This window comes from Pleurodeles waltl, chromosome 4_2 (genome assembly GCF_031143425.1).
Source record: "Pleurodeles waltl isolate 20211129_DDA chromosome 4_2, aPleWal1.hap1.20221129, whole genome shotgun sequence".
Taxonomy (NCBI): domain Eukaryota; kingdom Metazoa; phylum Chordata; class Amphibia; order Caudata; family Salamandridae; genus Pleurodeles; species Pleurodeles waltl.
Genome location: NC_090443.1, coordinates 484,937,191 through 484,949,586, shown reverse-complemented (window position 1 = coordinate 484,949,586; position 12,396 = coordinate 484,937,191). Strand labels below are relative to the sequence as shown.

The window sequence follows — 12,396 nt, the reverse complement described above, 5'->3', positions numbered from 1 at the left end:
CCTGGCTCAAGCAAGAACGAAGGCAGGTCAAGGTTTCTGGAGGAATTTTTGGGAACAGGGGCGTGGATGGTCATTAAGCGGGCCGAAGGGTCGTTAGCCCCACCCATGCAGAGAAGTTTCCCGCTTGACATGGTTGGTTTTTCAGATTTGGTAGGTTTGTGACGGGGCAATTTGGGGACTGCTGAGCCGTACTTGGAAAGGGAGGGTTTACGTGGTTTTGTCTTGGGGTTGGAAGGGTTTCCCGCACGTCACAAGGGTGGACAAGTGGACAGGTGTTTTCCATGGGCATTTTGGTTTACAATGCTATCCCGTTGAGAACGATATTGTGGAAAGGTTGATGGGGTTTTAAAAAAAAAAAAAAAAGAAAGGACCTGGGGTAGGGAACAGCGGTGAACAAGGTTTATTGCGTTTGTCCACCGGTTTGAAATTGTACGTATTGCCAATATGCTGGTTGGGTGCACTGGAAGTGGCATGGTCAGCTTCGGCAGGGTAGATAGGTTTGGGGCTCATATGGGAGTTTAGGAGTTGACGATTGGAGGGAAGTCGGTTAGCAGGTGTGGGGGGGGTTAGTTGAGTGGCGGTTGGCGGGATAATTGGTATTTTTGGTATATATATATATATATATATATTTAAAATAAAAAAAAAAAAAAAATAAAAAAAAAAAAATAATAATAATAATATAATAATAAATGGGGGGCCAGGGAAGCAGACATGGGGAGCACAGAGGGAGTTGCAGCAGCATGGCTGGTATGTGAATGGGGGACAGTTTCGGGACGCACAGGGTGACGTGAGGGAAGGAAGCTGTTTGTCGGGCAAAAGGGGAAATATATTATGCATTTCCATTTGATGGCGGTCTTGAGGGTGGCATTGTCTGGGTTAGGCAGTAGGCCAATTGTCTGCGTGTTTTTTCATTTATGTGGAGCAGCCACGGTGGCAGACAGTTTAGGTTGGCACTGGTTTTCCTTCTGGTGGGTTGGGGTGGTGGTAAAACGCAGTGTCCGTCAGGTGGGGGGCATGAGCAGTGAGAGTCAAGGCAAGAGGTATAAGGGCATGGTAGCGGAAGCAGAGGGGGGGGTTTGTGATAGTCTACCTTTAAACTATGGTGCTTCTTTGCAGATTAGTCCACCATTAAACTATGTTTTCTTTGCAGGATACATAAGTGGCCCCGGGTAAGCGGACGTGGTTCCATTGCATTGAGCATCATCAGTCATGTGCGAGAGGGGATATATGCAGAGGGGCAACTTTACAGAGGTTTGCTGGACCTTTGGGGTGGCCATCACAACATTTTTGTGGGAGGAAAGAGCAACATGGAGTGGGGAAGCTTGCATTTCTTGGATGCCTATTAGGCCAACATGGGGGCTGTATGGACAATTTGGTTACACCTGGGGATAATGGCCTGGTACGGCTCCCTGGGGCTCACCCTACGGCAACACATGCAACGGGGCATAGCGTATGTTGCCCAGAATGGGCATGGAATTTGTGTTGTCTGGACTAAGCGGTCCTCAAAAGAAGATGGTGAGGGGCAATGAAACATACCCACGAAAGGGGCTTGGAGGAAGATCAATCTGGCTATGAAGGTTTTTGGTTGGGATTCATTACATGAGTGATGGAATGCAAGGGCATTTATGGTGAAGGAAGCGGGCACTCCACAGATGACGGGTGCATTTTTTCTGAAGACGGGGAATGCATATTACATTATGGTAATGTGTCAAAATCAAAAAAAAAAAAAAAAAAAAAGAAAAGAAAATGATGAGCTGAACGGCTTAAGGTTGCAGTGTTGCTGTGGGTTCGCTGGTGGGGCAGCAAAACGCCCAAGAGGGGTTTCTGCTGGGTGGCAGTAGATGGGGGAGGGTGGAGAGCCAGATGCGGGCCTGGCCACCCTTCCACGGGGAGAAGAAGAAACAGGTGAAGGATGACAGAGTGGGGGATGCCCGAGACAGGCAGGGGACGGAAGGAAAAGAGGGATTTGTGGGGGAATGCATGTGGATGCTGGAACGGAGGCAAGATTGGAGGAATGAAGTAAAAAGGAAGAATGGGGAGAGTTCAAAGGGGGAGGTTGAAAGGTCGATAAGTTGAAGTTACAGTGGATATCAATGTTATGTTATGTTTGCAATCCTGTCCTAATAAATGGCCTTTTACACTAATAAGTGAGTGTCGACTATTATGTCCCGATGTAGGGACCCGTGGAGAGCAGACGCAGTCTAGTCTCTCCACGGGGGCATTCGGGACAGGAAGTGACACACCAGGACAGGGATTGGCTGGGGCTAGGTGGGGGGAGGGTCTAATGGTGGGAGTATATAGGAGGAATGGGATTAGGGGGACGGCCTCTTCCGCGACAGCCTGCCGCGCTGTCATGAAGTTGGCCACCCACCCGCCCTACATAGGGAATAAGGTAAAGTGAATGGGGGCTAGGGTGATGGGGCAAGAGCAAAGGGGGGAGCATGCCAGAGTTGGGGCAGGTTTGCACAGTGGTAGCAGTAGATGGGGGAGGGTGGAGAGCCAGATGCGGGCCTGGCCACCCTTCCACGGGGAGAAGAAGAAACAGGTGAAGGATGACAGAGTGGGGGATGCCCGAGACAGGCAGGGGACGGAAGGAAAAGAGGGATTTGTGGGGGAATGCATGTGGATGCTGGAACGGAGGCAAGATTGGAGGAATGAAGTAAAAAGGAAGAATGGGGAGAGTTCAAAGGGGGAGGTTGAAAGGTCGATAAGTTGAAGTTACAGTGGATATCAATGTTATGTTATGTTTGCAATCCTGTCCTAATAAATGGCCTTTTACACTAATAAGTGAGTGTCGACTATTATGTCCCGATAGATGTTTGTGGTTCATAGGACTGAACGAAGACTGAATGAACAGGGTCACTTCGTAAGCAGGAGCACGGTGACGGGGCAAGAAGAGCAGCATCGCTACAGCCACTCCCTACCCCTACACCCCACCCCGACTCCAACCTCGGCTCCACCCCCTGCATTCTGTGGCCATCGGCGGCCGTGCCCTGATGAGGGACCCTGGGGATCCGGGCTGAATTCCCATCATCTATTGATCGGCGCCTAAAAGCTTCAGCTCTGCAGACAGGAGGATGTGAAAGAGAGGGCGCGCCTGTGTGATGTCACAAGCATTCTCCCCCTTATTGCTACCCACGTCCAGGGAACAACACCCATTCTCCCGACTCCTCTGCAGCAAAGGTGGAACCTAGGAGGTGTGTGAGGTTACCTTGCAGGCCACAAGTTCGCCTTCGGGTCAGAGGGTGGGTAAGGCGAGGGCACCGGGGCACAGATGGCTCGGAGAGAGCGCCACTCATACTAATACCGGATTTCCGGGAGCCCGGTCATGTCCAGTCAGAGAATTAATCACTCGTGACAAAAGCTTCCCTCCGCCACTCTCCCTGGTGAGAGAATGGGGAGGACATGCCGGGGCCATCACCGGGGGGCAGCCAACCGCGAGCCAGCAGCATGGCTGGTAATTGGGCCTGCTTGCCCCATCATCACCGTGGGATGTCCATCACCATACGCACCCCAGGAAGGTGATGGCTCAGCAGCTATGTGCCAGGGTGTGCAGGCGCCCCTAGTGCGTGTTCATTGGGGGTCAAATTTTTTTGTTCGGATTGTTTTCATTCACCCCTTTGTTTCCATTTGCTCCAAGCTGTTCCCAACAGTATGTGTGTGCGATGTACAACCACGGGAAGTATTGTGGAAATGTCAATCTTTGACACTGTAAAAGGCCTGGTGCTTCAGCCCAGGAGACTATTTCAACCGTAAGATTTTTTCTGTAAACTTCCCCGGATTTTGCACTCCGCTGTTCTCATTGAAGCTGCCATTGCCTTAATTTGTAAGCTTCTAAAAATCCAAAAGAGCACATCAGATGCAGGCGGGAGTTATGGATGTGCCCCAGGACTGGCTGAAATCCGAAAGGACCCGGAGGCCATGATATCTCCAAAACTTTTATCCTGTGTGTTCTGGCATGGCAAAGTCTACTCCTCCCCGATTAAACCGAGCCTCTCATCACCAAAGTGACAAAGAAGTGGCCGTAGAATTTAGATGAGCAACGGTATGGAATGAAGGAGGAAGAAGACTCCCTTCCATCTCTTGCTCTCCAGCAAGCATGTTTCACTAGGGGGGCTGACTAAAGATTGTGTGCACATGCGTTGCACATGGTGGCCCAACTGATAGGCAAACGTTGGCACCCACAGCACCAATCTTTGTCAAGTGATTGGTGGATTTTATTGTGCACTTCAGGACTGGACTGACCCATTCTGAAAGTTACCGCTTCCGGACACTTCCTCTGCTTTGGTAACTATATAGGTTATCTGGTGTCAAATGTAGTCAGCTAATGAGCAGACTGGATGAATGCTGTTGTTATACATGCGCCCACATTTTGGGTAGGCTCCACAACTTCCTAGCTATTAGTGAAAAAAAAATGGCAGCTACCATTCCCATGTTCCACAGCTAGCAGTCCATGCAGGCGACATCTTCATTAACTAGCTAACAATGGCTCGCTTAGTGATGGATTACTTTTCAGCTATTATCGTTTTCACTATTTCTCTAAATACAATGAAACAATGCCAGGGATTCCTTAAACATAATTCCTACCCTCTTACAGATGCACCTTAAATTCCATATTATGGCTTGTTACCCTTCAACAGTGAAAATATCATTTTAATTCAATCTGAAGGATTATTCGTACTAAGCAACAATGCTCCAAAATACCATTCTATTTGGACACTCCGCCATTATCTTTAGAGAAGTCTCAATAGGTCATTCCAACTGGTGAATGCCCTCCAGGAATTTCCTCTTGCCTTTCCTAAACCAGTATGCAAGGGTAAGCTTTACCCTTCTAACTATGGCGAAATATAGAATCAACACTATCTTCTTATTAAGAGTGGCTCCTTTTAAGAGGAAAGGGTGAGCTCAACGCAAACTCAACTGCCCCAACTATTAGCCTTTGAATCGTTATTCCAGCATCCAAGAACTCTTTAAGACACACTTGGCAATCACAAAGGTTTATTGGGCTGCAACGTTTTCAGCTGTTGCTGAACCGACTTTTAAGGCAAACGAACGGAGGAATGTAACTCCTCAGTCATGGACAAGTGTTCATGATATCATAAGCTGCAAGACGTTGACATTACTCTGCTCCCAACCTCACCACTTCCAAGCTGCCTTGCTAGTCATAAACTTTGAATCTTTTTCAAAGAAGTACAGTAGCCGTCCACACTTCACCCAGGATCAAGAAGCAGTTCTAGATGATGGCAGTTATTAATAGTGGCATGAGCAGTGAGTCAAGAGCCACCTATCAACGTTTGGAGACAGCATTAGTGACAGTGTAAGGTGATATTCATAGAACCACCAATGCAGGGCGTATTCATTGGTTAGAAACACTAGGCTTTGATTGGGGTACTCTTTTGTAACACTACAGCGGATTACCAACATGCATCTTCGAGTCAATTGTGATGGGTCTTGGGGTCTCTTTCCCATAAAGAAAGTCAGGTGAAAATCGATTAAAGTTTATTCGGCCTTAAAGAATGTAAGGAGAAAGGCTTTACTATAGAGGTGTGGTTGCCACCACTGTGTCCTTTTGGCATGAAGGAGACACGGTTCCAACTAAATGGTATAGATGCAGACAGCCATCATATGCTGTAAAATAAAGTATTTAATTCAAGCCTAAATGACAAATGACCTTTGCAAAGCCTTCATTTAATGAGGGAGGTACTCTCATATGGAGGTGGCCACCACCAAAAGGCATACTCTCAGTATCTAGGGATAGCTACATTTTTTTCTACCAGCTGAACTGAGTCTGATGAGGAAGCTGAGAATTAGAAGAAAAGCCCTTAAAAATGATAAGCCATTGAATCATGGCTGCCGCCTTAAAGTCTTTTTTAACTTTTATCAACAGTGAGTGCATTCTACACAGGGCAGGAGACACAGGGTCTCTCCACCTCAAACACAAAAGTAGACATTGTAACTTGTTGAGTAGAAATTTAGGGCTGCCCAAAGACATGCCGTTAGAAAAATCTAGCTTTCACATCGCTGTCACCAGGGTGGCCGAATTAGGTGAAGGAGACTTTAAAAACTTAGGTTTCCACTTAAGGTGAAAAAAAGTCAGCACTAAATACATTTGACGCTGGCTCATCGTGAGTCAGCTAAGCATCATTGTTGACTAACAGATTTTAACCATTGTTCAGAGAAATAAGAAAACAATCCAAATCCTGGGACCAAAGAGAAGCTGGACTCTAACCAGCAATAAATGTGCTGGACTACTATCACCGATGTCTCCCCTATCAAGATTAAACAACCATCACGTCAGCATCCCAGAATAGTTTCTCAGTGTAAAGATTAGGGTGTGATTCCAGTACAATATTAGCAGCACCAAACCAGCTGACTAGTTGCAAACATTTGCCGCCAAAACATATTAGGAATCTCAGTCTTTTCTTCTGCCAAGTATCATGATGTATATTTTTGAAGTAGTCATTCTCAATAAATAACCTAATTCAAGGATCTTCCAAGTAACAAACCTTCTCTGCAGGACTGCTAGACAATCCTGGTTTGGGCTATTATAACTATCACTATCATCATATGAACATGATGCAGTTCATTGACTGTCAATCCGTTCTCTAGTAAAATTGTTACCCCTGATCAGAATGCAGAGTTGTGCCTAGATTCTATTTAATTTTTAAGTGGCTGAGCAGTAAACAACATCAATTAAATGTCCTTTCATTGTAGCTGTCATCAAGGGGATAGGGATTTCTATCACCAACCTGATACCAGGTTTGCAAGAGTAAAGTCTCAAGAGTATACAGTTGGTGCGGCTCAATTCTTGAACTAGCCAATGTGGACCACAAAGTTGTTACATCAACTCTACACAGCCTGGAAATTTAAATAATTATTCAAAACTTCCCATCACTCCATACGTCAGGGACCTTAGGGATATATATGGGAGCAAAAACAGTTTTCAGCATACTGAAGCCTTGAGTTGGGCCTGATTTCGCTAGGTTTGTAATGAGTGCAAATATCACCCTAGCTTAGGGGTCTGCTCCAGTCTGTTCAGCAGCCTGCGAGATTGCGGATGAACCCGGCATTTTCCACTACACGCTCACCTTCTGCACCCCTTTATAAACTCAGCCTAAGTGCACTGCACAGCACAAATGTTTTCTCCCGCCTTGACCGTACAGTCATCCTAGTTCGAGGTTTACCATCCATATAGCCGTCCTAATATCACCAGCTACGCATACACCCATCACATATCCAATCTCCCATTTCACTCTCATTTCATAGTGTGCCCCTCCGCACACAACCATGCTCTGACCTCCGAATGACCTTTACCGTCACACAGCATATGCAACTAGTACATAAACGCCTATAAATAAATGCTGCAAACTTTTTAACACTTCAACTGCAAGAATTCACTAAAGTCACCCTAATAAAAATGATTCCCAAACTGCAATTTGGCTGAAGCATTTTTTTTAATGTGTAGTGGTATAGATGATAGACAAACACAACACCTGCCATATAGGCATGGTCATTTTTTATGGGCAAGGCCAACTGATTTATTTGATTCTGCAGCTTCGGAATTTCCACCATAATTTTGGATTCAATGCACTTGCCACTCAATCTACCCGCTGCATTAAACACGACTTTCCACCCCCCAAAAAATCAACCGTTCGTTAAAAAACATGTGATCTTGTAGCACACAGTGGCAGGCCCATTCAAAGGCTGCCTTTGAGCTGTTGGTACAAATAAGGAGGAGTTCCAATTAGTATTAATTTTTGTTAAAGTGACAAAATAGTGAAATAATACTGTCACGAAATGTGGCACATTATTCTGCATAACTTGCCTTTTCATCTCTCATAATTTAGTCAACCCTGTCACATAATTTGGTCCTACTTTGGCGCATAATTTCAGGGACCCTGGTAATGGGTAAATGTGCAGTCTTAGCGAGTTCTTTCAAACTCTGATGGTTTGCGGCATAGGTTGCATCTTGTCTCTCTGGGAAGTAAGCGTTTCAACTTAGATACTAGGGCCCATATTTACACTTTTTTAGAGCCGCATGTGTGTCGTTTTTTGACGCAAAATTGGCGCAAACTTACAAAATTCAACTGTATATGCTGCGCTAAAAAGTATAAATATGGGCCTAAAACCTTTGGTTGGAGGCGGCAGCTTGATGCCTAGGATGTTAGTTTTACATGTTATGAATTGCAAAGAAAGGACAGCACGCCTCCACAGCTCTGTTTAGATTAAAATCCGAAGGACCCTTCTACCCAGGTCAGTATTCCTTTTGCAAGGAGAAATAAAAAGGTCTGTGGCATGAAGGACCCGCCTAATTAATTAAATAGGGAATCGGTAAAGACCTTGGGCTCTGTTCACAAGTTAAACTTAGACCAAAATTCTATGTTTAGACCTAAAATCCAACTTTGCTCGCAGTAAAGTTAGACTTTTGGTCTAAGTTTAAACTTTCTTAACTTAGCCCAAAAGTCTAACTTTACTACGAGTAAAGTTAGACGTTATGTCTAAACTTAGACTTTTGGCGTAATCTTAGACTTTTGGTCTAAGTTTACCTTTGTGAATCAGGCCCCTTGTCTTTGTGCGAAATGGCTTGCTTGGATGAAAATTGTTCAAAAATAAGGCATCAATGACCGTAACCTACTACCACAGCTGCTCGGATCCAAAACAGCTTTGGAATGAACCCCCTCTGCGGTAAGAAGCACACCTGCAGAGTCATTAAAAAAAGATGTTGAAGCCTAATAGTCATTGCTTAGCAACCTGTTCATATCCATCCCAGAAAGAAGCGATCTCCCATACACCTCCCTCCCACCTGCATGGTCTAAAGGCAATTCTGATTTTTGCACCCGAGTACTGATGCCTCCTCTTCCACCAATCTTGAACTGCACATAAACTTAGGCAGTTTGTAAGCAGGGTGAGAGTGTGACCAGGTATTATAAGGAATAAAATACCTTCAGCCTCCTTCCTCCATCATGCCATGGAACTTCTCAGTGACTTGCAATTTCCTTACAATGCACGCACATGGAATTGTATCCCATATGTATTGTGCACAACCTGGTTATACTTGATCCAAAGACCAGCACTGTTCTGTTTATGCGCAGTTTTCGAGTTTTGCATCCCAGCCTGGCACGGTTCAGTATTGACTGCCCAGAGGCTGACACTATTCTGTATTGTGCATATCCTGGTATATTTGCGACCCGAGGTTGGTATCATCCAGTATTGTGCACACACTGGTATTTTTATAACTGAGGCTGGTATCATTCAGCACAGCCCACACACCGGTATTATTGTACCACAAGCTGGTTTCATCTTGTATTGCTCACACCATAGTACTCCCGGCGTTGTTCTATTTGTGCACACCTAGGCAGTTCTGTACATCAGATGTGGCATACTTCTTATATTATTATATTCTATAGCCGGCTAGCATCGACCTGTACCGTGCATACCCCATGTTGTGGCACCCCAAGTCTGTCTACATCCGGTATTGTGACCCCTGCGATTCAGGTACCCCTAGGACTGGATGTCCTTATAACGGATGCACACCCTGGTATTATTGTATCCCAGGTCTGTGTTCATCGTATGTTGCTCACAGCAAGGAATTCTTGCACCCGGAAGCTGGCATCGGTATTATGGACACCCTGCTATTAGTGAGCCGTAGAGCTATCTTCTTTCTGTATTGTACACAGCCAGGTATTATTGTACCCCGAGGCCAGCACCATTCTCTATTGCGTACTCACACTCTGGAATTAGTGCACCCTTAAGCTGGCATTATCTCGTACTGTGCACACACTGGTGCTAATTTTCTGAGGCAGCTGCTTGTACTACGGGCCACATCGGCAATAACACACGCACTGTGGCATGCTTCCATCTGCGGTATATATGTGGAGGGGAGGGGTTGGTAGATTCCCAGGCACACTGGCCCTGCAGCTCCCCGGGGTCTCGTGCCCGCCCTGCGCCCGCCAGCCCTGGCACTGGGGTCTAGGGCGGTCCCAGACGGGGATGCTCGCGGTGAGATACAAAGACACGGACCGGGAAAGCAGGGAGCGGCCAAGCCCTGTTATTCGGGTGTTGCAGGGGGGTTGAAAGCGGGTGCACACACCCACACAGGTATGGCGGGGTCCGAGGAAGGGTGGCAAGGGGTGGGGGGCTTGGGAGGGGCCTTACCTGTAGCCGCCTGCGTCTTATGATACCCGAATCATCCATGGCACACGGCAGCGATGAGGTGAAGCGGAGAGAGCCCCCAGCGAGCGGCTCTGAGAGCAGGAAGGAGGGGGAGGGAGGAGCGGATGATACAGAGGGGGAGGAGGAGGAGAGGAAGATACAGACAGATGGAGGGATACGGAGAGAGAGCTAAAGCCACGGAGCTTTAGCGAAAATAGAGGGAGAGGCAGATAGGTGGGGCGATACTGAGAAGGAACTAAAGCGAGAGAGCTATAGAGGTAAAATGGAAAGATATAAACAGATGGAGAGATAGCCAAACGGAGCTAAATAAGGGAGAGGAGGAAGATTCAGAGTCCTAGGGAGATAAGAGGAAGATAAGGAGGTAGGGCGAGAAAAGATATAGAGAGACGAGGAGATAAATAGAGGGAACTAAGCACTGGAGCGTCAGTGCGCAGACAGAAAGATACAGCTGAGAAATACTGAAAGGGAGCTAAAAAGAGCCTTCAGTGGTGAGGAGGTGAAGCTAAGGACAGCTGAAGAGATGCAGAGAGGGAGAAGATATCATGAGGCGGGGAATATAGAGAAGCTCCTTATAGCTAAAGAGATGCAGAGAGGGAGAAGATATCATGAGATGGGGAATACAAAGAAGCTACAGACAGCTAAAGAGATACAGAGAGGGAGAAGATACCATGAGACGGGGAATATAGAGAAGCTACTTATAGCTAAAGAGATGCAGAGAGGGAGAAGATATAATGAGATGGGGAATACAAAGAAGCTACGGACAGCTTAAGAGATACCGAGAGGGAGAAGATATCATGAGACAGTGAATACAAAGAAGCTACGGGCACCTAAACAGATGCAGAGAGGGAGAAGATATCACAAAACAGGGAATACAAATAAGCCACGGACAGCTAAAGAGATACAGAGAGGGAGAAGATATCATGAGACGGGGAATACAAAGAAGCTACTTACAGCTAAAGAGATGCAGAGAAGCAAATGATATCATGAGATGGGGAATATAAAGAAGCTACTTACAGATAGGGAGATGATATCATGAGACGGGGAATACAAAGAAGCTATGGACAGCTAAAGAGATACAGAGAGGGAGAAGATATCATGAGACGGGGAATACAAAAAAAGCTACGGACAGCTAAAGAGATGCAGAGAGGGAGAAGATATTGTGAGACGGGGAATACAAAGAAGTTAGAGACAGCTAAAAAGATGCAGAGAGGGAGAAGATATCGTGGGGGATACAAAGAGTTTGAGATACAAAACGGTGCAGGTACATAGTGGAACACCTAGAGAATGGGGATGGGTTATAAAAAGGGATATATACTGGGGCAGGGTTATACAGAGAGGGAGATGGTCATAGACAAAGGATGGAAGATAGAGAAAAGAAGAAGGGGAGATATAGAGAGGCTTGGATATGATGAGGGTCACACAGCAATAGAGACATACACAGATGGAGGCAGATGTGAAGATACAAATGAGCTGAGCCTCAGAGAGGAAAATGCAAAGAGGGATGCAGTGAGACTGAGGCATCGAAAGGACACGCAGGGAAAGGGTGACAACAAGCAGCAGACACCAGAAAGGGAACTGCATAGAGAGTGATATACCGAGAGTTAGGGAAATGTACATTGAAAGGCAGAAACATGAAGCTACGGAGAGGAACTTAAAGATCCACAGGGAGAGGGGACAGCGAGCAATAAAGACTTATGACAATGAGTTGGGGGATACAGACAGAGGTGGAAAAACACTGCAATCAGAGGGCAATAGTGAAAGAACAACTCGGACAGGAGAGATACAGACCAAGGGGAACATATTCCCTCGAATATAAATAAGAACGAGGGGGAGATACAGAGAAAAAAGACAGAAGTATGAGGACATTTTTCACATCGATAGTTTACACATTTATGTTTTTCTAAAACTTTCACAGTCTGTGTGAGGGAGTGAGGAGGAAAGGGGGAAGTGGTCCCACACAGAATCATTGAAACAATGAAAGGGGGAATGAGTAGGTGATAGAGCCAGAGGAGGAGAACCAATAACCTGACAGGCTTTTCCCTAGGTTCTTGAATTTATAGTTACAATTTGGTTGATGATATGTAAAACTGTCCTTGCTATTCAAATGAATGTTGCATACTGGTTCAAAAAAGTTTGGCCTTCGAAGCCTACTTCACTATCCTGGGCAGCTTGGTCGAGAAGTCAATGTCGAACTCCTGGGACTCAATGTGACGTGCGAGCTAC

At 46.0% G+C, this 12,396-nt stretch overlaps 1 protein-coding gene across 1 annotated transcript in view; it reads right to left on the bottom strand.

Moving 5' to 3' along the window:
* MAST1 (microtubule associated serine/threonine kinase 1) overlaps nucleotides 1–10,229 on the bottom strand; it is a 696,806-nt gene extending 686,577 nt beyond the window's left edge. The window contains exon 1 of the mRNA XM_069231862.1: nucleotides 10,156–10,229. Coding sequence (XP_069087963.1) covers nucleotides 10,156–10,194 — 39 coding nt within the window. The 5' untranslated portion in view covers nucleotides 10,195–10,229. The remainder of the gene's footprint in view (nucleotides 1–10,155) is intronic.
* Between the last annotated feature and the right edge of the window lie 2,167 nt (nucleotides 10,230–12,396).